Source organism: Chelon labrosus (assembly GCF_963514085.1).
Source record: "Chelon labrosus genome assembly, chromosome: 11".
NCBI lineage: Eukaryota > Metazoa > Chordata > Actinopteri > Mugiliformes > Mugilidae > Chelon > Chelon labrosus.
The window spans coordinates 16,071,290-16,097,198 of NC_140344.1; the positions used below are offsets into that span (position 1 = coordinate 16,071,290).

Here is a 25,909-nt window from a genome sequence, read left to right on the forward strand (position 1 = left end):
AGAGGGAGCTGCTGACTGAGTGAAATGAAGAGAGAAAAGAAGAGGCAGAAGGAAAAAAAACATTCAACCCAACTTAAGTTCACAAGGTCATTTCCAGCTCAGGGATTAAGTAAACTAAACAAAACTACACAAGCTGCAACTTATCAGGCTGCTTGCATGCCAGGACTTTTTTATCTCCCCCTCATGTTTGTGAGTGTGACATAGAGGGCTCACAGTCCTCAGCAGTGTCAAACATTGGAAATGCCTTCAGTATGCTAAGAATTTATATTCTTACCTTAATATATATATATATATATATATATATATATGTATATATAAAAATGAAAAGAACTTAACAGAGATTGTTAATGAAAGGGGAAAGTGTAAGTGTCAGAACAGTGGCTGAGAACTGTTTTTGCACTGTCATATGCTGTTAGGATCACTTGTTCCAAGCGCATACATGCCTTTTTTTTAATCAGTGATTGATTACCTAGTCGATTTATCATTTGGTTTTTTTTTGTTTGTTTTTTTGTTTTACTGAAAGAAAACTCAAGTTAGCGGGTTATTCAGTGTCAGAGCGAGCAACAGCGACTGCAGTCTGTGGTCTGGCTGTTTGGTCACACAGGAAACAGCACTTTACATCTCTGTCTCAACAGAACATCACTGAAGCTTTTTTTGCGAGGATCATTCGGTTTATTTTGATGAAATGCAGGCAACTATTTTTATTGCTCTCCCGCATTCCTCTGGTAGCCGAGCATGGTACTTTCGGAGACCTTGTTCCTCTGTGAATCCCTTCAACGTGTGATCACTCAGAACCGGCAGGGTTGAAACGTGAATCCTGAATATTTTTGCAGCTTTTTAAGATACAGAAAGCCGGTAGTTGTTTGACCTTTGGACTTCTTGACATGTTTATTTATGAAATGCTTTGACTACTTTGAAACTCCTCAGCAAGCAGTGTTTAGAGAACAACTTTTTAGACTTAATAATGGTGGTCGCTGAATAAAATATTTACAAGGGCAGTCTAAATGATCTATGATAAATGAATAATCTAGGAAAAGTGTTTTGTGTGTTGTTTTTGAGAGATAATGAACCTCGGTATAACTAAGGAACTTCAGTACTAGATGCCTGTGATTCATTTTGCTAAAGTTATATTTGGTGGGAAATTATCATTTTCTTTGGACAGTGTTGTGAAAATTTGCGCTTTGACAGCCATGGAAAATACTGACCTTTATGTATTACTGTTGAGACGTTAAATTAATCAAGGCAAACAGCCGCCATTGACTTCCTGTTTCCTTCTTCCAAGACTTACAACCAAAATCAACACTGAAAAAGATTGAAGCAGTAATTTATTGGGATTAACAAATCACTCACTCGGCTGGCTCATTATTAAACTTTGGAAACAGAAATCGCTCTGAAGTGAACTTGTTTAAACCCACCTCAGTCTTTAAACCGCGCACACTTGGCAAGGGATATCTTTTTCAAAATCTTCCACTGATTTTGAGTTCTGCAACTGCAAGGCAGGTTTTATTTTGAAAATCATAAATCTTGCCTTTTCAGAATAAAATAGAGCTGTGACTTCCCTCGAGCTTTCAGACCGAGCTACTTTTCATTCGTTTGAATAAATTCTGACTCGAATGATCGCGTAATCTTTAAAGCTGGTGATCTGTTGTACGTCTGAGCTGATACTTGTGCTTTACTTTAACGTGTCAAAATCACTGGCCCAAGCAGAACTAGGAGACGTGAAATGATGCTGCCAAAGACCCCGGCGTCAATTACATAAGCCAAAGAATATTCGCAGCCGGTATCACCTCAAGAAAAACTTGAGAAAGAAAAAAGAAAAGAAAGGTCATCTGGTTTCCATTAGGAAGATAAAATGGTTCACTCTGAGCCTTTTACTGGCCGCTTTGTTACTGGGAGGCGTCCACGCTGCTCTCTCCATCATCATCCAGTTGACACAACATTAAAGGCTTCAAACAGCCGCACAGGGTTCCTTAATCAAAAACTAATTGTAATAGATATTGAGGAGTGCTAACACTCTGACCGCTCAGCTGGTATCAGTGGTCCAAGGCTGGAGATACCATTAAACACAACAAAGGCATGATAGCTGAGACAGGGCAATGCAAGTGTGAAATACAACATGTGGCTGAAAAGGCACAGATACCCTGATACTATAAAGAACTGGTCTGAGGCGAGCCTGTCAAGCTCAGTTATTTAGAAACAAAACAATGGATCTGGAAAATTCCTGAAAGTGGATACAGCAGGGAGATTTAAAATCGCTAAAAGCTAAGGCAAGGATACCGTGGAACAGCGCCAGACTTAGAAAATTAGGGACATGTCAGACCTAATAACATTATTTTGTGACTGTGATGGTATGTACGGCGTATGGTGCGCCTGGCGACACAATATCTAATTTAGTAGATTAATTCGCTTTAATTTGATTAGTTATTATCATTAATAATAACTCATGTCCAATCAAAGGCCTTTTCTCCTGTATATTAACCTTTCAGACACTCTCCCACTTAGCATATTAGATTTTGAGTCCAAACTCCTGATCAAGGTGAGCGGAGCGTCTCTGTGAGAATGATACATGGTGTAATTCTCGTCCACTCGGATGACTGAGTGAGGAATTAAAGCTATACATAGGGCCGCCTCCTTCATCGCACCCGTCCTTTTGACAAGGCTCATTCTTTTCCTGTTAGTGAAGAAACTGTTTGATAAACCTGTCTTTAAATGAATCTCAACAGACACACGGAGGTCAACACTGATAAGAGTGGACAGACTGCTAATAGGACCGTCTTTTTTTTTGTCTTATCTGCTCTTTGAGTTTAAGAAAGTGGTGATAATTCAGCTCGGTATCCATGGGAATTACATTCACGCGGGATGATATTCGCAGCTTGTAAATTACGCCCAGCGCCAATGCCTGACTTTCATACAACTACAATCGTTCCTTAACGTTAACCATGTGTTTTAATTGTCTAAACTTCATTATACATCAGAGTTTAAATGCTATAACCATGATTGAATCAAGCCCAAAACATGCCATATTTACTAAGCACATGGTGAATATTGCCAAAGGAAAAGAGATTTAAAAATAGTGGAAGCAGACTAGTGAAATCATTCTAGTCCATCAATAATTTTGGATAATTTTACATAACTTCATATTCACTATTGGTGAATATTCACCACCAGTAGATAAACTCTTGTGACTGAGCGTGTATATGAATCTTGCACGGGTGTGTGTTCATGTGTGTCAGTTTATTCTGTCCGTATTAGAGCGAGGGACTATTCAAAGTCTATATTGTGCGCCGCCTCAGCCTTGGCATAGCCGGTTTTCTCTGAGCATAAATGTGTGCCTATGCACGGTAATCGTGTGGAAAATGCATGCAGCCTCCACCTAGCATAACCACCCCTGCTGCACTCCCCTGTGGATAACAAATGGCCCTTTTCTCTGGGAATTGAGGCTAAACGATGGTTTCACTTAGAGAGCAAAGTGACTGTCCATCTTCATAACAGTGCTCTCCATCAAAGAGCAATGAATCCCATCCCGTCCCACTGGCTCTGATTAAACACAGGCAATGGATATCCCCCTTTATGAAGGCCTGTAAAGCTGGCCCTCGTGTCAGCCTTGCACCTGCAACTATCAGCTTCTCCTTCTTCTTTAATAAAAAAACGAAAAAAAAAAAAAAAGGAAAAAGCCACAAACATCTGGTCAGGGGAGCAGTGCGCTGCTCCAGCAGGCGGATTCGGCAGAGTCTGTTTGAAAGTGACACACCTCCACTTGATTCAAATTACCCAAGACATTTCTTATTGGTGGGGTCACATGGAAAGCCCACAGGTCACAAAGTTCACTGGCTGGGGGACTTTCACTCTTGGCTGTTCTTTGAACTCTCCCTCTAGTCTTTTTTCCCCAATTTTTGTGGCATAATATCATGTGGCCTCTCTCATTCACATACAAGTTGTGATCCTTAATTGCACTGTTTTATTGTTGACCATTGACCATTGATGACCATTGTTGACCGTTGACCATTGTTGACCGTTGACCACTGAACAAGTCTAAATAAATCTACCCCCTAGTCGTGCGGATTGTCACGTTCCTCAAAGCCCAGGCAGAGGAGGAGGAATGCCAGCAACCTTGAAGATTATTAATCAACGTGAGACCTAAACTTGGTTTTAACTCATTCTCAAGGCTCGTGCTCAGCCTCTCACAAATGGAAATCACAAAACCCATTTCTGTATGTTGTTGTTTGTCATCCGTCAAGGCTTTACACGCATACCTTTTATCTGAATTCTCAAACTTTTTTTTCTGATTCAGTACTTAGTGCCTACTCTCCTCTAATCCCAGCTGTTATATACTGACTTAAGTCTGGTTCTGTGTGAGGTTTCTTCCCGCTTAAACAAAAAAAAGAAATTCATCTTCTGGTTAACTCACCACTACATAATAGTCATAACTTCCACCTTTAAACTTCAAGTATCTTCCCATAAATTATTTTAAGGAGAAAATCTAAAATAAAACCTACAGTATAACTATGAAAAAGACAGATTAAAGTTTGATATACACCTTTTAACTACACTTCAGCACCACCAACACTGCCTCCACTGTGTAAAAGTTCACAGTGTAATACAGTATGCACTGGCTCACATAGTCTGCACAAGGGGGAAAGCTGTCACAGCAAATCTTATCTCCGACCACTTGCCATAAATGCTTCTCCAGGGTATTCAGTGGGTCACACCAGAGCAACATCTCGAGGCTTTTTAGGCTCATCCTCACATAACCTACAGTTTCAGTTCAAGGAACCCAACAAACTGGAGGTGAAAGAGCTACTAGCATCTGATTAGTCCTGCCATTGTCAGGCTGACCTCTATTTACTGGATACAGCGTTAAACCACTTGTGCATCCGTATGACCTACTAATAGCACATACTGTACGTGATAAGAATCACTTGCCGTGATGAGTACTTCAAGAAATTAACGCTAAAAAAAAAAATATACTGCTTTGTCACTAATCCAGCACACAGCACATTTCTTTTTAATGTTGCCTTTTACACAGCGAGACCATGAGTGGATTTACCTGATTTGAGAATTCAAAGCAAATGGTTGACTCCTGAACAAAGTGCTTGTGTGTGTGTCTCGGCGTGAGATATCAGAAAGCGCACAGAGGTATTCTATTGTTCATACATTAGCTAATGCCATTAACTTGCCTGTGAAGTCAAAAGGGCTAATCTCATGTTATAGGATTTGCAGCCACCTAGACTGATCTCATTGGGTAAACGTTTGGCACAGTGACAAAAGAACAGGATGAACATCCAAGTTCTGTAAGAAGTATCAATATACCAACAGCAACCTGACCCTGTGACTGGTAGGACTGCAGCAAATGCGGATGTGTTCATTTTAATATTTCACCTTACACTGGAGTCCATTGGCGTCACAGCACTTTTAGATTTTGGATTGAACATTTCTAAAAAGGGGAAAATGTCGTACCTCAGAGTGACAGCCACTCGAGTCCTTGGGCTCGTAAATTATCAGCTGTTAGATGGATTGTACAAATTGGAAGCCAAGTGAAATGCGCTCCGACCCTTCTGGACAGTATTAAACTTGAGTTTGTCAAGGTATCATCATTGCTTGAGTTCATATAGATGACTTCTATCGTGGCCTGATGTCATTTACAGCTGTGGCCGTGATCAATACACCCATTCTGAAGGCTGTGGTAGGACTGTGTTGATTTAGTGCGTTGTATTAATGCGCCTGCTGAAGTCAAGTGAAGTCAGTTTTATTTATATAGTCCAATATCGCAAATCTGCCTCAAGGATGCTTTATAAGACTTTACAATCTGTCCTTAGACCCTTTATTCAGATAACGTAAAACTTCATTCAACAAAACTTTATCGGGAAACCTGGACTCTCAGCTTTCTGAGAGTTAGGTGAGACGACTGATACCGGTCTCATGTGGTGCAGTTATTTTGAACCTGAAGCCGGGAAGTAATTAGTCTAGCTTAGCATAATTAGCATAATGACTGGAAACGGGGTAACTGCTAGCCTGGCTCCCTCCAAAATTAATGAATATACCTTCCAGTACTTAATAATACGTTCACTATGAGTCATTTTTAAACCTTTGCACAAGCATGAATTTAAACAAAACTCTTTTTGATGAGTTGCATGCTATAAAAAGTTCTTGATAAACTGTTAACCCACTTCAACGCAGAGCAACATGAGCCATAGCCACGGTTGAGATCTCGCTGCACATCACAAATGCTCCTTGAGTTAAAGTGCTGCAGTAGTTTTCACTCTGAACTTAATTTTAGTTTCTGCTGACAGTCAGACAGGGTCTACACACAATAAGGCCAAAACCTTATATACCAAGCCTAGTTACGGGGCAGACTGTACGTGACACTCCATTCGTAGCATTTCTCGTTCTTACCCCTTTCATCTTCCAATACTGTGGGAAAGCAAGGTCACAATAGTTGAGAATACTTCCTTAAACCAGCCTTACGATGTGTATCTTTCTTGGCAATCCTTAGGCGAGCCCAGCTATTATGTTGATCTTTCCCCGGAGCTTCTTTTGAATTCATTAGTCCCATAATGCCCATTTGCCATATTTGTTAACATGCTGGGTCACCTGTCTCACAGCTGTCCATGTTGACTAGATCTGCCTTTTCATCGTTGAGAGCTACCTGCCATAATGACCCTGTAATAAAGTGTCATTATCTATCCACCCAGTCTAGTGTAGCATGCACAAAGCCACTGGAGGAATCTGGGCCCTGTCTAAGTCATTTCTGCTGGGTATAAATGTCAGCGTCCCTTTGTGAGGATTACAGACATTCCCACATTAGGGCCGGACTGATTGTTCTATATGGAACGGTGGGAGTGGAATAGAGCGTTTGATTTCAGATAATGTAGTACGAGACAAATGCCACTGGACCGGATGGGGCTTTTTGTCTAAACCTGGCTGCAGACTTGAATCCGAGACTATGACTGTGTCAGGGAGAGCTTGAAGAGATGAGAATGACAGTGGTGTGGATTACACAGACCGTTATTACAATTTGTCAGGTTTTATGATGTCAGTGACGGCTGGAATTTATCTCTTCAACCTTTTATATTCCACCTCATTGTGAAATCCAAAGCCATCTGAGATCCTAATTTGTCACTTTGTGTATCATTGTGGGTTCCTTTAAAAGGCTTAAATAAATTAAGGCAGCGCAATCACAAATAGTCCCTTCGTTTCTGTGTACGCCGTTTGACTGCAAACCATAATTACAGACTTTGGACTGGCTTTTGAGGCTGTTTTTTTTCACTGCAGCGGTTTGTTAAAATCTGTCATTATGAGCATGAAGTGTAGTGTAAAAACCTGTAAACCAGTAGTGACAGTATGATTTACACAAACCTCACAAATCCTTGAAGTGTACAGTAAATACTTTGTATAGATCATTGCTTTGCGGAACATGTTTAATATCTTGTTCAGTAATTGGTATATTGATTGCTAATGTCATCATGATTTAGTAGAGAAGCAGTCATGTGGCAGCTTCAACAATTCAAGGGCCTCTTTGTCCATTCATCAGCACCCCTGATTGGGCCCATGTCATGGTTAGCTGCAGGCCCACCAGATAAAGATCAGTGGATGATTGGGCACACACATTCTTAACATGGCTGACCCGTGACATCTCAGGGGCAGGCAGGGAGCCTGTCATTATGTGTACAATGCCGCGCTTTCTTCCCTCTTATCTTTGCTGATGACATTGAGAGTTTTTGCATTAACTCATTAATGAAAAGACTCATCATTAAAGGCATCGCGGGGCACGGTGCGGCGGCGGTGACACTGCACCGGCCACTGCGGGCAGGAATGCGTCCGAGGCTCTGCGGCGGCGCGCTGATAGCATGAGAGCTTCTCTGTGCTTTGTTGTGGGGATGATGCAAAGCTGTCGTATCGGCTGGACTCCCTTGTCGTCTTGAGCAATCGTTTTAAATGGTAACAGGATTTATCTCTCTGCCACTCTCTGATAAGGCACCTTTTATAAAGTGTTGCTAATAGCGTCGTCATTTCTCTTTAATAAATCCTTTATAAATATCACTTATAAGGCAATAACAAGAGTGTTTGGGTTGCCAGGTTGTGTACTTTACAACTGTATCCTAAAACTTCTGGCCCTTGTAATGGCTTGGTATCTATTTGTAGCTGCAAAGTTTTATAACTCACTGGGAGGAGAGGGACCTGAGAGTATTTTTACATACTTTCTGACAGCACTATTATATTCACAGCAGGGTAAACCTCTGTCATCAGGATTTTTTCACAACCTGGCAACCCAAAATGTCTTTTTTTTTATTGTTTATAACTGAACTATAAAGCATTAGTAAATCATATATTTATAATTAACACTCAGTTACGATGTAAACCATTCAAGGGTTTTAATATCCCACTAAATTGTCAATTTGGCATCGTCTTCCTATTTTGATTCAGACTACTGAGATTTATTAAGTCTTATCATCCTTATGTGCCAGGAAGAGTTCTTGCAACCACCTTGTTTATCTATTTAAATTGTGTGTCATTGTGCCGTGTATGCACTAACTGCACCTCAGTGTGGGTTTGTTTGTGTGCGCGGGTGTGTGTGTGTGTGTGTGGATGGCGGTGCTTATGTGCAGCTCATGTGTTAATGCTGTCATTTCCACAGATCAGTCACAGCCGCCTTTTCTCTGTTGTTTATGGTTATGTCACCACAATTACAAGAGAGAAGGGGGGCAGAAATAAAGTGTCTGTGAAAGATTGATAGCTTTGGTCTTTAGTTCAATTGTAAATTAGAATAGCAAGTCCCTCTGGGATACAAGAGCTCTATTTATGATTAAGAAAGAGCCTCCATAATAGAGTGGTGGTAGAAAAGTTTGCTCCCTCTCACAAACAGGCAATTAGCTTGATGAAACGGCTCTTACTTTTCTTTTTTTTTCTTTTCTTCTTCTTCTCCTTTCGCACCCCGGCTACGTGAACCCATATCATTATGCGCATCCTCCTTATAGTTTATGGCATTATTTTCACCTTGAGCTGCAAACAATATGGTGTTTAAATAAACTGTGGCGTTTTTCATGAGCGCCACCGTTTTATCACATCGCTGCGGCTGACTGTTTGGGCAGAGCGAGTTCAGACGTAAACTGAGGTGTTTCTGTCATGCGAAGAAGGTGGTAAATATCACACCACCACTGCACGCGGCGCGTAAATAACATGAGTGCGGGCACATAGAGATTTCACCATTGATTAATAGATATATTTATTCTACTTGTACGCTACACACTGAATTTACTCATTTACTTTTAAGGCGTAAGTTGCTGACGTGTAAAGTCTCCGTACACGCTGGCTCGACCTTTCTGGATTCAGGCAAAGATCTGAGGGGTCTCATGTGATATAATACATACTGCAATGTGAGCCACTGCTCACAATGATTGCATCTTGCCTCTGAGTTTTCCTCTATAGGCTCTAATCCTCGCATTGTGGGCCCTTTGCCATGCCAGATATTCAACCTGACTGTACAGATTTGTCCCCTACTGTATGTTTCCTGGAAGGGATCCGTCACACCCTTTTTTTTTTTAACAGGCCGAGCTTTACTAGTGTTTCATTCATACAGGAAAGTCTGGATCAAAACAGGAGCCAGGCGTTAGTATTAGTTAACACTCTAGTGCGACGTATGTGGAAAGCTATAAATCCTCCACTGAAATAAGATTATTACAAAAAACACAACGGTTAATGGCGTTATGGCTGAAAAGAGACTGCAGATTGTTGAAGTGGCAGAGTATTGGTTGGTTGTATGGTAGTATGGTAGTGAATGAACAAGTAAACACGTGAGCCAGTGTGTTCCTAAGGGTACATAATAGATATGAGAGGTAGAATTGTCTGTGCCCTGCTGCATACCTGCTCAAAATGTGAATTAAGATCAATTATTATGTTAAGTGAAATGCATTTATTATATTTACCAAGGCCAACGCTGGAAGAAAAAACGGTTACAGGGGTTATTACCAACCTTTCTAGCATTGAATTACCCATAAAAGGACAAACTGTTAAACTAATCTTTTCATGTACTTCATCAATGAAGAAATAAAATTAAACGTTTTCTTATAAAATTCCAAAAGGAGGTCATTGCTGAGTTTCAAATGTAATTTCAATATCATGTAATTTCCTACTGCTCACTACCACATCAGTACCAGTACAGTTTAGCTACCGTGAGTCTTTCTTCACTCAATTAGTGATTTAATGGGCACCAACTGAAGCTTTGTCTTGTTGGCTGGAAGACACATATGTGTTGTTTTCCTCCTTTGCAAGCCAGATGAGGCTTCTCAACTTCAGACACAAGGCATGTGTGGCCAGTCTTTTTTTTATTTATTTATTTATTTATATATTTATTTTTTTTGACGGCGCTGCCAGAGGGCACATACTCCTGTGCCAGCTGTTGTCATGGAAATTACAGCAGTTTAATGCATTTGTTTTCAGTACAAAGACGGTGGTGATGATCCAGTAGCTCTTGTCTTTTTTGGTGTTTACGCTCGGCTAATAAGTTCATTCCCGTTTCTCCGTTTGCTTTAATGCCTTCCAGTTTCTCTGTGCCAGACGTCACGGCTGTGCAGCCTACATTGTTGTTTACAGCTCTGTTACGCCTGTCGATTGATCCGCAAACAGATGTAACTCTGACTGTGATTCACCAAAGCTGATTAGGTCACAAGGGCTTTCTGCGGGTTCACCACATCTTTGTTGTCAGTGGCATCTTTTTTAATGAGTTTTCTTTTTCTTCCTTATGCAGCCACTTGCTATACCTGTTGAACATTAAATCCTGTGTCCTCTTGTTATGTAATATATGCCAGAGTGTAGTAGCTTACAGTTAATTTTTTCTAACAGAATACATTTTAAATGGTTGAATGAGCTGTCCGTGGATAAAGATGCTCCTGTGCTGAGTGAATGAAAACTAAATATTAAAATACAGGATTGCGTTAGCTTACGGATATGAACTAATCAGTTCGTCACAGTGGCAGTTATCTAAATGTTCCTCTCGTGAATCATTACAACGCCATTGTCTGTGGTGCGTTTAATTCGAGGGTCTGATAATTTGGTACATACCTTGCAGTAACCGTGGGTCGTCTTGGTGAAGATTTTGCTTTGAATCATATCTTGCAATCTTCAAATTACAAAATTGGCCTCAATTACAGCCGTCGCCAGATGTGTGACAGAGGGAGTTGTTGAGTGTCAGGTGTTTTATTTTGTTCTAGAAAAACACGCTGATGGCTACGTCTCCTCTTCATGCTCTTGCAGTTTTACATACACCTACGCGGACCACTCGGCGATGACAGAAACCAAAAAAAACATGACTCAGATCCGTTTTATCAACCACCTACAGGTATTTGCATTCAGGCTGGAAGACAATATACATTTATGTCTGGACAGTCTTGTATTGATCTGTATATACTTACTGAGCTATTAATTCAGTATGCATTAGGTAAGGTTTACCTTACCTAATGCATACTGAATTGTCAAAAGGTTTTCTATTGTGCAATGATTGCATTGCAAAGCCATTAACTAATCATAAACAGGAACATTGCAAACAAATCCTGTTTATTGGTCAAAATATATTCATTAGCTCAGTAAGTCAACCTAACCTCTAACCCCCCGACCTCTAACTGCTATCGCATGTCCACAAATCCCCTCTCAGTTTCTTTTTAGCAGAGCGAGTCTTATTTTTCAACTCTGATGACGTATGTAAGGAGAATGGAAGAAGATTGTGCTTTACCTCATTTGAAGATAAAGTAACTGAGATCTTGTAAATAAGTGATTTTTGTCTTCTTACATGCTTGGACGTCGTCTTGCACACAAAGAAAATATCCTCTCTTTCACAAAGAGTCATTGCTGTTGCCGAGTTCTTAACCAAATCCCATTCACATTCACTCTAGCTTTTATTCCCTCCCATCAGTTTGCAAGGGCCATTGATCACATGTGGATGTGTGTGATTGAAAAACCTGAATTGGCAATATGTGCTACAGCACAGCATCTCCTATGAACAAATGTTCATTCAGTACCTTTGGAAGTAGAGTTGTAGTTAACATAGTCAATATTCACGGGCTGCTGGTTTTGCTCACCGTTATAAAATTAATGTCTGCAACACTTTTGTGGAGAAATGCCTTCTTATGACAAAGTACTTCAGCTGGATTGATTTCTCAGCCTGCAGTCTTTGTTGCCGTGGTTTAGTTCAACTTCAGTAAAGACCTGCGCTTTGATCAGCTGACACATTTAGCCCCGTAGCTAGAGGTAAAACAAGGCACACACACTCCTCAAATAATTTTCATTTTCTTTAGTTTGCACTTGACTAATGATTGTGAAATTTCTAGATTGTAGACAGACGACTGTAGATGGTTTTCGGACATTCCAATTCTTCACGATCACACCACACAAATATCTTTTAAATATAAACTTTAGAAAGATATATGACGGTTGCAGCACGTGCACTTCCACTAAACCACAAGAAACAACACTGGCTGGCAGTGTATTTCTGATTAAGACGTATGACAGACTCAGTAGAGCCAAAGACTTAAAAAAAAAGAGAAAGAAAATCATGAAATAATGGGCCGTCCTTTTGGTCGTTTTAACAATATGTTGCCGTGCCTTTGGAACCAAAGTTGCAGTGTAAACGGCACAAGTTTAAAATACAATTAACTATCATTGTACAAACAGAAAAACAGAAGGGTCACGTTTGGTTATTGCATAAAGAAACTCAGTCAAAACACAGTTTGTGTCTTAAAACTTTATTAGTCAGCACTGCAAACAGAAAGCATACAGTAAATGGCTGCTTTAGCAACAATTCAAACACTAATACTTACAGTAGGTGGTCATCTCTGACGGCCACGGGAACACTCTTATTTCCAAAGTCTTCGCTCTTCTAATTTAAGTGCAACTTTATCACCATGCATCTATGAGTCTTTATCTTCCAAACATAACTGTATAAAACAAATGAATTACTAAAAGTAGAGGTACAATGCTGTTGATGCAATATCTTTTTTGATATCACTGGTAGATCTACTGATTGGGCCGTCTCCGGGGGAAGGCTGTCGTTATAACTAATAAATGATTGCAAACGAAGGTTAAGAAAATAAGCCTTATCCTTAACACTGAACTGTAAGCTGAAGCTGCGGCTGAGGTAAGCCTCCTCTACATCCGTTTGTATAGTTTTTACATATCCCACACTGCTACCACATTACACCTTGAGTTACAGTAATTCAATACGCTGTCTGCTGCCTTTGGGGCCACATGTGAGCCGTGTCTGGCTCAGGACTCAATGCTGCCACGGCTTTCTCTCTTGTGTCTTCACCCAAACTTTTTCACTGTGAGTACATGGAGAGAGAGAAAAAAAAAAAAGAGTGTGAGCCAAGTGGACTGCCCACTCTCGCCTTTTAAAAAGAAAAGAGAGGGCTCAAAGAGACACATATCACAAGTGCCTGTTGGTAGAACTGCAGTGTTGTACTGATGGTCGCTGTGCAGCTCCACTGGGACAGATGGGATTTAAGCTGCTTTGCCGAAGGGTACTTCAGCAGTAGTTTCTGGGGGTTAGAGAGCACTTATCACACAATTCCCCCTACCCAGACTTTCCCAGTGAGTCCTTAGAGTTAAACCATTGACCCACTGGTCACTGCTGCTACAGTGCTGCTGCCTGAAGTAATCATAATGTATGCTCCATCTATGCGGTCTTTAGCAGCCAAAACAGCACATCGTTTACACCACTCATCTTTCTCTCTGCATGTTTTGATCACTTTAAACCGAACAGCAATGATTCAAACAATAAGCATTTACAAATACATTAAGAGCGCGCTGGCTGACAGCCTAAAGAGTGATCATTGAGACAAATTGATCCCTATCTGTTTAAATTGGCACTATAATCTGTCATTGGCAAATTGAACACAGTGAGCTATCTGGGATCTATTGCCTTTTTAGATAGCGGCCCTTGGGGCATGCAGACAGAGAGAAAGTGATCTACAACGTTGAATGAACTCATGTGAAACGGTCCCGACTAAAACACGTATTTCTGCTTAAAAAAAAAAAAATGCACCATTTTCTTTCACTATATACTTCATACTTATACTTAAATACGCATGCCATCGAAATGCTTTTTACCGTGGTAATTAACATAATAGGGTGTAGGCTTATTATTAAGAGGCCAAAAATACAGGAACTTAATTTAACGGACATATTTTGTCATGAAAAATCAAAAGAACCAAAAAGAATAATATAAGTAAAGATTGTTACAATGAACTCATATCTAAAAAACAAAAAACTAAATACATCATTATCTTCTAAAACGTGTAATGTTAAAAGGGTACTGCCTGATATTATGCAATGCAACAGACAAAAAGGCCATGACATATGGGGCACCACTACCATCAATCAAGTGATCTTTACCCAACATGGACACAACAACTGGTGTGTGTTGAAATTGTTTTTGAATGCTGACAGAAAATGTGTAATTTTGTACCTGTTGCCTGTTATCTGTGCATAATTTCTTTCTTTATTTTTTTTAAATATTATTTCAAATTGTGCCACTTGTCAAAAGTGTCCAGCCTCTCCCTTTTTTGGGGTGTTTTTTAAAGTGGGACAATTTAGTTTCTGTCCTGATTCCACAGTCATCTAATTCAATCAGACTCTTGAAGTTGATTAGCCTGGTTAACCTTTGCTCCTGCGCGGGTCTGGAAGGGTTAATCAGGCCGGGAACTTGCAGACCTCCGGGTCAGTATCCCTCTATCTGCATGAAGGACTTGGTGAAGGCAGAGATAAGATTAAAGTCAACTTTTTTTCCCCCTCTCTTCCAGTTTTGGCTTTTTGCACAAGCGTGAGAGAGCTTTTAGCCGTCAGCAGAACAGTCCCACCTTTTTTTTTTAGATGGTATCTGATAGTTTCAGAGTGTTTTTGATCATACGGTTATATTAATTCATTTTAATTCAGTTGTTTTAATAAAAAAAATCTGTTTATTTTTTTCTGCATTATAATTAAATCGGAGCGCCAGAGACAGTTTAACATATGTCCAAATATATATATATATATATATATATATATATATATTTGTGTATGTATAGATATATATGTATATCTATATATACACGGCCGTAAATCTCAACTATTATCGATTCATTTAACTGCAATCATCCCAATCAACACTCCTCCACTGCTGTCTTCCAGAGTGTGTGCTTTGTTTTACTAACAATAATAAAGTGATTTAGTCCCTTTCTCGCAGCCGGAGCATGGGAAATCGTTAAAGACCCAGCTATTTGTGTGTGATCAGTAAATATTTAGTGCAGACGACATCTTCTGTCTCTTCATAATCGATACTGATCCCGTTGGGCTGCGCTATTGTTGTGCTGCACGCTGCCTTGCTGAGCATATAGAGACTGGCGCTTTTATCTTCTGCTTGAAGGGGGGAAGCAGTACAAATCACACACAGGAAAGTTTTAAAGCCGGGGAATAAAAACGGAGTTTTTTGGGGGCAGGGAGGGGGAATGGGGTTTAATAGCAAATCAATTGTGTTAATGCGGAAATGTTTACGCGTGACAAAGGTGCGTAGATTCTTACGTAGATTTACGCAAGGTTAATTGGACGATCATAATTTAATCCAAGCCTCTGTATAATGTATAATTCCTGGAATTTTATCTGCAAAAAAATGATTATGATCATAATATAATATATAAATGTGTTATATTATAAATATTATATAATAAGAATTGTTGTTATTAATATATAAAAATATTGCCTTGGTGACTGTTGTTCTACAGGGTCCAGTTAATCATAGAAAACTGTGAATTTATATGAATACATTTAAATGTTATTCCGCGTTAATTACAGCTTCACTCCCAGCTCATATTGCGCCTTTACGTCCAGTCTCCGTTTATTTTCTAATATGCAGAATCTCGTAATGCTTGCTCGCCACACTTAAAGACAGGTGTCTGTTCTGACTTCACCCCCTCCCTCTCTCCTCAATAGCCCACACAAAGCAGCGGCGTGCAAGCGCGTTTTGGCCATATTACTGTAGGAGAGAAAAAGGCGCACAGGATCTCTTGCTGGCTGTAAAGCTTATGCTACTTATCACATCCAGAGGCAGTCAAATGATATTCTGCTCGGACGACACGTCACCTTATATTTCCAATTTCTCGCTCAACAACACATGACGTGAATCAGTCTGATTGTTTCGGCTCTCCAAAGTTTTTGCATGGTCAGACATTGCAGTTTTCCAATAAACAGCGTGAATTTTTTTTGTGTTTGATCCCGTCTGTTGGAGAGGAAGCTCTGCCAGTTTCAATCTGAGCACTGTGTCGAAAAAGAGAAGACTAAATATATTCTGAATAAGAGAGAGAAGATGCATCCCGCTACGGACGAATCAGCAACATATGCATTTGGTAGGTCTGTTACTGCAAGAATACAGCCTCCTGTCTCACTATCACTATCAAATAACTTTATGAATGGGTATTTGGAAACTAGTTGGGTTTGTTGTGATCATGATATAAATTAACGCTCGGATAATAAGCGAGAATGACTGACAGAGTCGTCCGTGTTCAATGCGCACTGTAGAAATACCGTATATGTACGTTACTGTGGTCTGTCTGCAGCGGCACGTCTTTTATTCTGACAAATAAGCCTGTCCGCTTATTTAATACAGTATTTAATTTAGAGCAGAAGAATAAAGCGTTGCTAGTTTGCTCATTTATCATAATAGAGAACGCAAAAGGTATACTTACCATTTGAAGCAAAACGGCGTCCTGGATAAGTCGATACCTTTTAATTTATTTACAGACTTTCCGTGTTCACGGGATCTGTAAATAAAACCGACAAAATAGTGATGCAGACAAAATAATCGGCTAATTTGTTTTAGAATAAAGACATAATTGGTCTAAATACCACCGCCGGGACTGCCTGAAGTGGCGAAAAAGTAAATCCAACTTTGGCAACTCTCAAAGCTTTGCCGTCCAAGTCATGTAAAACAGAATTTAAACAAACAGTCATCAGTTTAAAATGGTGCTCGTTAGTTTGGTCGATGAGAGAGACGAGACTGAAGCGGTTTCCGTGTCGGATGGCTCCTCTAAATTGAATCTTGTTTGAAGCAAGAAAATTTCATACGCTAGGGGGCACCCATATACTGTAATACACCCTGGGACAATGCATGCTGCTTCTGCTGCTCTCTCCATAGACCAGCACACTGACCAGGCTGTATAGGTTCATCTGTGTGGCTCTGTCAAGTTGTACCTAGTTGAACTTAATAAGAACCTGTGATTAATTGTGAAGTAAAGCAGTCTTTACCGCTGTTTAAATGCAAGGCTGTAATATTATTAACTGTGCAGGCACCAAATCCGATCATCTACCAACACCCTGTTCCATGCTCGGAGTCCTTCTCTTTGTTTCCAACTTCATTTTTTGGGCAACATCTAAGAAATGTTTAAAGAATCTAAATTACCACAAACAGCTTTATGTTGCTTTCCGAGAAGTGACTCCACTTCGCCTTAATGTGAAGGGCACGGCCTGTTGACCTCAGCTGGCTTTTTTAAATGTACTTCCTATCTAAAGCTTCAGGTTTTGACCACATACCGACAAAGCTGTGACTTTTGAGACCCAGATTTGGCCCCGCTGACCCTGCGGATGAGCAGCCAGGAGGATTTGCAGGGCTGCAGCGGGCTGCACAGATGATTTCAGTAGCTTTCCATTACATTTTTATGAGTGGTCTGGATGGTGATGAATAGCATCTGGTGTGATAAGACGCACTTAATAATATATAAACCTGTGCAGATATGAGAACTTATGCAAACATTAAAAACAAAATATACAATGCCGATGACATTATTATTGTCTCGTTCACCTGGTGGGTGTTTGGCTTTGCTCTGCATATGCTGCTATAATGCTGTTTTAATTACTATTATCCTAAATAATGTTGGCAAGCGTCATGCAGCCGGTGTGCTTTTACTTCTCTTCCTTCGTGTGTGTGTTTCGTGTCTTTATATCCACATACCTAAAGGATCAAGATTGTAATGAACACAGATCATGCCCAGAAGGTGCATCTGTGTCTCAGAGACTAAATCTCCACGGATATTTCAGCTTGTTATAAGGCTACCGGATATATTGTAGCGCGATATGAGGCAAAGAATTGATTTTTTTGTATTTTATTTATTTCTTTTTTGGGGGGTTGAAATTGCTAAAGCTTTACAGGGCTGCATGAGAGTATATCTTATAGTCTGGGCGATTTGAGTGACTAGAAATGATTCCTCTTCCCGAAACGCGTCTCTTTTTAGGACCAAGCGGCCCTCTCGACCTCCATGCTGGCTCTGGCAAGGTACCAAGTAGCACAAGTGCCGACTAGCCAATGGGGTTCAGGGGGAGGTCCCTGAGCTCTGACCAGTCAAACACACTCTCTTTCCTTATATGGCAGCCGATCTCCATGGTAACGTGTGCTAAGTTGCAGCAGTCGTGTCAAAGTTCACTATATAGAGAGCTCAGTGAGCTGATCAGAGAGAAAGCATTCTGCCAGCCCGGCTCCTACCAATCGCAAATCACTTCCTAACCTCCGCCTTTTTAACATATTTGATCACTTTGATTCTCTACTCCTTTTTCCTATTATTTTCCAGCGCACGGAGGAGGTTTGTAGGTGGTGATCTTAGTTTTTTTTTGTTTTGGTTTTTTAGTGCTTTCGCTTTTTTGAGGGGAGAGTTGTCTTCATATTCCAAGCTCTCAGAAACATTGGCTTCAGCTGCGCGCTTGCTGGCGCTACCTCACAAGGAGAAAAGGAAGAAGACGCGATTTTTTTTTTTTTTTTTTTTTAAACCCAGTTGGTGATTTTCTCCAAGACTTGTGCTGGAACTTGATAGTAGCTGCTACAGTGTGCTCACCAATTGTTTTATGCTGCTGCGGGCACGGTCTTATCAACCTGCTCCATCACTGACTGACTGAACAGTCCATGCTACCTCGGCTGGTTATTTTTTTTTAATATTTAGCCTACCTTACCCATTGATGGCCGTGCTGGATGGCTGACTGTAAGCGCCCCTGGACTTGGCCTTTAAGCGCAAGGCAGCGACTCAGCTCGCCATCGCATCAGTTTTGAAAACGTGCTTCGCAGCGTCTCCAACAGCAATAAATCGACAGTTTTTCGGGAGACCCAGAGTGGATTCATCGTAGGCTAGATCTGACATTTTGTGTGCCTGGCTCTTAATCCCAGTTTACCGCGTTTCCCTGAGACGTTATCCACCGCGACACCAAAACGGCAGACAAAAAGTTTCTTTACGTTGACTGATAGATATGGCAATGGTAGTGTGGAGAGGCTCCCAGGACGATGTGGCTGACACCCAAGGCACCCTTTCCTCGCAGACCCAAGGAGGACTATCTCTTCCCACCCCTCAACCAGGCCAGTTGAATCTGACAGCCTCTCAGGTCGCCCCTCCGACCCCTCAGACTCCGGTCCAAGGACCCCCGAACAACACGCAGTCCACGCCGACGAACCAGACGACGCAGCAGTCGGAGAAGCAGCCACAGCACATTGAATGCGTGGTGTGTGGGGATAAATCTAGTGGCAAACACTATGGCCAGTTTACTTGCGAGGGGTGCAAAAGCTTCTTCAAACGGAGCGTACGACGGAACCTCACTTACACATGCCGTGCCAACAGGAATTGTCCAATCGACCAACACCACCGCAATCAGTGTCAGTACTGCCGCCTCAAAAAATGCCTTAAAGTCGGCATGAGACGGGAAGGTATTGGGACTTTTTGTTTTCCTATCCGTGTGTGTGCGTTTGTGTGTTTGTAGGCTTCCAGACATGAAACCACATTACGTCGCCCCCGTTTGCCTTTTCTCCTTCTCCCGACCGACTGCTCCCTCCAACGTTGTGCGGCTGGAGCACGCAATGGAGCCGCTCTGTGCTGTGCTGGAGACGGGGCTCGCCGGATTTTCCTTTTAGCGTTGCGCTACACTATCCAGCTCCAGAGCATTATAGCTCTGCATTTAACAAATGAGATCCGACCCCCGGTCGGGCTAAGGCTATCAAATTTATATTTAGACACGGCTGTGTGCGATACATCTCTATTGAACAGATATAGCTTTCTGCGCTATTATGGCGAGTGTCGAATTAGGAGATAGCGTGTTCTGGCTGCATCTATCCCGCTTGCCTTGTTCTCTGTGTCCAAAGCCGGACACTAGCTTGAATTGTGCACACAAAACCTCCGATTAAACCCCGAGAATTAATTGCGAATATGAAGCGAAAATAGGCCTGCATGTATGGTAAAACGAGATGAATTGCTAAGTAGGTTAAGGGTTAAACATGCAAGGTCTCCCTTGCCCTCTTTGTGTTCCTTCACAGCCAGCTCATGTTGCTGTTGCCGAATAACATCATTTTAAAGCTGCACATGTGCTAGCCTTGTGTGAAATGTGTTTAAAGCGCATCTCTGCTGTTTCACTACATGATTTGTCACACTACAGTCTGATTATTACCCAGGCAGCGTGTCTGTTTTAAAACTCGTGTGCCATAGTGTGTGAGTGTGTGTTTTGATCTCTCATAACCATGCTGTGTGTTGTGTATTTTCCAGATCTTCACATTTAACGTTTCTTCGCTTTTTTTAAAAAAAAAAAAAAAAAAAAAAATGTATTCTAATAATTAACAGCTGTTCCGATTGAGTGTTTGATCATCTGTAGAATTCAGGCTTCAATATCTGCAGTTTCTCTTTTTACTGCAGCCGTGCAAAGGGGACGGGTGCCACCCACACAGCCACACCACGGTCAGTTCGCCTTGACAAATGGAGACCCACTCCACTGCCATTCCTACTTATCCGGATATATCTCTCTTCTGTTGAGAGCGGAGCCCTACCCGACGTCCCGGTATGGCAGCCAGTGCATGCAACCCAACAACATAATGGGCATCGAGAACATTTGTGAACTAGCAGCCAGGATGCTCTTCAGTGCCGTGGAGTGGGCCAGGAATATTCCCTTCTTTCCAGACCTTCAGATCACCGACCAGGTGGCTCTGCTGAGGTTGACGTGGAGTGAGTTATTTGTGCTCAACGCGGCGCAGTGCTCCATGCCCCTGCATGTGGCTCCTCTCCTGGCGGCGGCTGGCCTTCACGCCTCCCCCATGTCTGCGGACAGAGTGGTGGCCTTTATGGACCACATTAGGATCTTCCAAGAACAAGTGGAGAAGCTCAAAGCTTTGCACGTTGACTCTGCTGAATATAGCTGCTTAAAGGCAATTGTGCTCTTCACCACAGGTAAGACAATAGACTGGCACACTCAAGTTCAGCGTGTGTGGGTGTGTGTGTGTGTGTGTGAATGTCACTAACCTGCACACTGGCATCCGCTAAATCAACGCTGACCTAAATATATCTGCTCTGGCTGGAGGCTGTTGCTTGTGTTAGATGAACATTGTACTTAAATGTTCACTTATGCTGCCTTCACGGTCAAGGGCTTTTGGCCAGGCCCTAGGCAACTAAATTTTAAAACCACTTGATTAATCAACTGTTTTTTTATCAGACACACACACAGACACTGGAATTTATTTTTTTTGCATGACCACACAGGGAATTTCTAATTTAAATTGACAGCAAAAGCGAAGGAAAAGTGCAGCCTAACTGCAACACTAGTTAAATGATACCTCCACAATAATTATTCCCTTTTAGCGTCATATTAGTCCACTTTTAGGGAAACAAATAGCCCGCAGATGAATTTCCTCACTTGGATATTTTTCAGCCATTTATCAACGTGTGTACACCCCACGTCTTGTTTGTAGGAAATGACAGATATAAATGATGTCAGGCTCCGAGGGGGAGGGGAATAGAGAAAAAAAAAGAAAGACAAGCCTAATGTCCCATTTGCACACAGTAAAAGCAAAAGGTTTCAGAGCCCTCTTGTCATTTAGGGGACAGACATGTGCTAAAAAAAAAAAAAAAAAAAAAAAGGAAGTAGGAACCCATGCTTATGCTGTAATGGCGAATGTGCCAGTCCTTAACAGTATTTGTGTGATTATTGAGCGGTGACAGGAGGGGCGGCTTTCATTTTTATTTGCAGAAATATTCTCTCCGCCTTGTAGGACTCAAGGCGTCTCTGGACTTGCTCCAGAACTGGGTCACGACCCAAACTTCCCGGCTATTTTGTTACATTAGCAACACCTTTAAATAATAAAGAAAATAATAATATTAAAAAAAAAAACACATGTGGATTAGATTTACACCGATGAGTGAATGCATATCAATGAAATGACACCATACCTGCAAGCCATCAGCCTCTGTATTTCTTCCAGCCCTGTAGCTTTACTATTGTTATCCTGCAGGCTTGTTTGCCTCCTCTAATAAATAATACTAATAATAATAATAAATCTCATTTCAGGTGATTGTATTTTATTGTTAAGCCCTTATGGCTTAATTTGTCTCCTCCATACCTGAGTCTCCAAGGCTTGAACACGAGCTGCGTGTTGTAGGTTGAATGACACGCCTTTGCTACTTTGGTGGTTTGGTTGTTGTCATGCATAAACTTTACAAACTTAACCAAGGCGCGTACATGCGTTTTTGGCACATTATCAGCTGCCGCCCACTCGCAGCAGTAGCACAGATAGTGATTATGCGGCTCTGATGGTATAGTATGACGGCAACTCCGTAGGCTATGGGCCTTTTTTTTTTTTTTTCAAGCTAAATCTCTGCTCACTAAAGGTCAGTAGGTCTCCCTGTCTTTCCCTCTCTCTCTCTCTCTCTCCCTCCCCCCCTCCCTCCCCTCGTCCTCGCTCTGCCTCTGACTGCGACAGATAGGCCCATCTGAAACAGTCTTTTTGCCATGAATACGCTTAATTATTTAGTTCACTTTTAAATGGCTTTATCGAGAGAAATAAGCGAGTTAGAGGAGCGAGGGGAACATAGCTGGTGGAGCAGGGCTGCCATTTTCATCAGCTCCCTCATGATGGTTATTTTTTATTTTACTTCTAATCTAAAAAAATACAAATATAATTACGTTGCCATCACATTGTTGAACTACATTTTAATTCTGTATATATTGTAGTAATTAATCGTCCAGCTCGGTCTTATTATCATGATTATAAATTATTATTAATCTCGCACATTAAACATAATGTCCTCGCTATTTATCAAAACAAGCCTCCAGACAAACGCGCTCGTACACTTGGTGATAAGAATAATTTCCTGAAATAATTGATTTTTGACAAGCAATGATTTGCCGCTGTAGTCTGTAACCACAGTAGGGGAAAAAAAAGCTCCTAGTGAGAGAAACACTTTGGGTTACACTTTATTAATGTTTATTTGCTTTCCCCCCCTCCTCTCAGATGCTTGTGGCCTCTCAGATGTGGCCCATGTGGAAAGTTTGCAGGAGAAGTCCCAGTGCGCCCTGGAGGAATATGTCCGGAGCCAGTATCCCAACCAGCCAACACGGTTTGGGAAGTTGTTACTCCGCTTGCCTTCCCTCCGCACAGTCTCTTCCTCGGTCATAGAACAATTATTTTTCGTCCGATTGGTAGGTAAAACCCCAATTGAAACTCTCATCAGGGATATGTTGCTTTCGGGGAGCAGTTTTAACTGGCCTTACATGTCAATTCAGTAAACCAAGAAGGAGACGAACAAACAAAAGGTTGGGGTTGGGGGGCTGCGAGACTACAATGATTATAGCTGCTTTTGTGGAAGGAATAAAAAAACCAACCGGCTGTTACACGGGGCTGGCTTTCATGAAGAAAGACATTGACGTAAATGACTGTGAATCCCCCCCTCCCTCTCAAAAAAAAAGAAAAAAGAAAAAAAATTGAGACATCCACTGAACTTTCAAAATGGCAGATACAAGCTCCCAGTGTTCACGCAGAACAACCTGCTTCGATCCATTTTTTTTTTTTTTTTTTTTTTTTTTTTTTTTACTGAAAGAAGAAAATGAGGAAAAAAAGGAAAAGGGATTTTGTTGATCCGTAGAAGGAAAATTTTAAGTATTAAGTGCATTTAAAAATGAAAATTTGGGTTAAAAAAAAAATGACAAAAAAAAATGGAGAAAGGGAAAATACAAAACGTGAATTTTCTTTTCTCAAATGACTTGTCCTGTGTCCATGTATAGCTGTGTTTTGTACTTTCTTTGTTCCTCCTTTCTGGTTCCAAACCGGCCTATGTGATTTCTGTAGTACAGGTGGTGTTATTTTCTAAGACAATGATTTATTTTGAAATGGTGAAATAATGTAAAAAATAATAAAAAAAAAAAAGTTCTAAAAAGAATTAAAACCACAGCAATAGGAGAAATAGGCTTATGATCTAGGCTTAATGCTGCAAGCGCACTTACATTATAGGATGACCAATTTACCATCTGGGGCAAAACAGGGAGGTTTTTGGAGTTCGTGTTCAACTTTATGACCCAGCGGGAAAAATTTTTTTTGCTCTTTATTACTATGAAGTTGCAGGATCCACTTTTGTTTCCCACTACTGTTTTCGGCTAAAAAAATTTAATCTGTCGCTCGCAGACATGACGGTTTGCATGATTTAAATAATCTGGCTTTTGAATAACCTTCCACAGTTCACCCATCTCTGAATATTTGGCTCCGAGTTCCCCCAATTGAAATTTAAAAAAAAAAAAGCAAAGAAATTCCACAAGTAGCCAATAAGACCTGCTGTTGTTAAGGTATTTAAGACAGGTTGCTCCAAATGCGTAAAGTGCGCATTTAAGAGCGTTTGCAGTGGCTCAAACTGAACCGAGCGCATAATTGGCTCGTTTAAAATAAAAGTTGGAGAGGTCAAGGGTCATAAAAGTTTGAAGCCTAGCCAGAGAGTAGTGTTTAATAGCAGTATTATTAAAGCGTCCCTGAAATGTCACCCTTTATTCACTTCAAGCATTAAGTGCCTGACAAGCATGATGTGATTTCTTATCAAAACGTTGTTAAACTATAGGCCTATACAGCATTTTTTTGGGGGGTGGGGGGGGGACACAATTAGATTTGAAACTTCAGTCGTGTATTCCACTTGAGAAACACTGATTAGAGGCAGTATTCTTGTAAATATAGGTCAATTCATTTCAACGAGTTTTTCCTTTATACAAAGTATATGTGATTAAGAAAAATCTGTGGTTGCCATTTTTTTTCTCTCTCTCTCTCTCTCTCGGTAATACAACGTCTTCAAAATTGAGTGGCAGACTTAGCTAGTAGCACTGAAAGTTATGTTTTTAATGTATATACATATTACTACAAATGTTTTCTTTTTCATGTATATTTAGACTGTGAATGCATGGCCACAGGTCGCTAACCTATTTTACCTTTGATATATAAATGTAAATGTTTTCTCTCTCTCTTTCTCGCTCTCTCTTATTTTTATTTTATTTTTTATTTTTGACTGTATAGATATAATCTGTGCATTCAGTACACTAGCCCTTGTATTTAAAGAAACAGAAAAGAAAAAAAGAAAAAGAAACGACGTTCATTATTAGGCTACAGACTTAAACAGGGTGAGCAGGTTAGGAAGGAAAAGGAGCCGATATTTTAAATTTAGTGTTATTGCTCCTTTTGGTGTTTGACAGGTGCCGTGGTGCGTGTGCGTGCGTGTGTGTGTGTGCGCGTGTGTGAGCGTGCGTCTTGCGTGCGTGTACTCGGAAGCTAGCAATTTTGTCCTTGTTTTGAGGCTTTTCTTCAACACACACAGAGAAACACCATGTCGTGGTTGAATTAAAAGGGATCACTGATTGAACACTGATCTTTGGCTGTGCGTAGCCACATATGGACCAGAGAATGATACATGATTGTAATTATGAACAGTTTAAACTGACCCACGTTTTTATATAAATATATAAAAATATATGACTGCAGGGTATTGATAACGTATAGATACTTTTTTTATGATTATTATTATTATTATTATTATTATTAATTGCAAGTGATATATGTGAGTGTGTGTGAAAGTTTATAGTTGAACACAATTCTTGTTTGTTTGTGTTAGCTTATTGTAAACAAGCATTC

The 25,909-nt window shown here is 40.8% G+C and overlaps 1 protein-coding gene across 2 annotated transcripts; it reads left to right on the forward strand.

The window, feature by feature from the left end:
• Nucleotides 1–18,459: 18,459 nt before the first annotated feature.
• On the forward strand, nt 18,460–23,799 carry nr2f2 (nuclear receptor subfamily 2, group F, member 2). Of its 2 annotated transcripts, none has more exons than XM_084555693.1 (3): nt 18,460–19,699; nt 20,658–21,203; nt 23,261–23,799. In XM_084555693.1, exons 1-3 carry the CDS (start codon nt 19,249–19,251, stop codon nt 23,533–23,535), a joined length of 1,272 nt encoding a protein of 423 aa, XP_084411819.1. In that variant the 5' UTR covers nt 18,460–19,248; the 3' UTR covers nt 23,536–23,799. The 2 variants fall into 2 exon arrangements, with proteins under 2 accessions (XP_084411819.1, XP_084411820.1); XM_084555694.1 differs by having other exon boundaries at nt 20,676–21,203.
• Nucleotides 23,800–25,909: the final 2,110 nt, after the last annotated feature.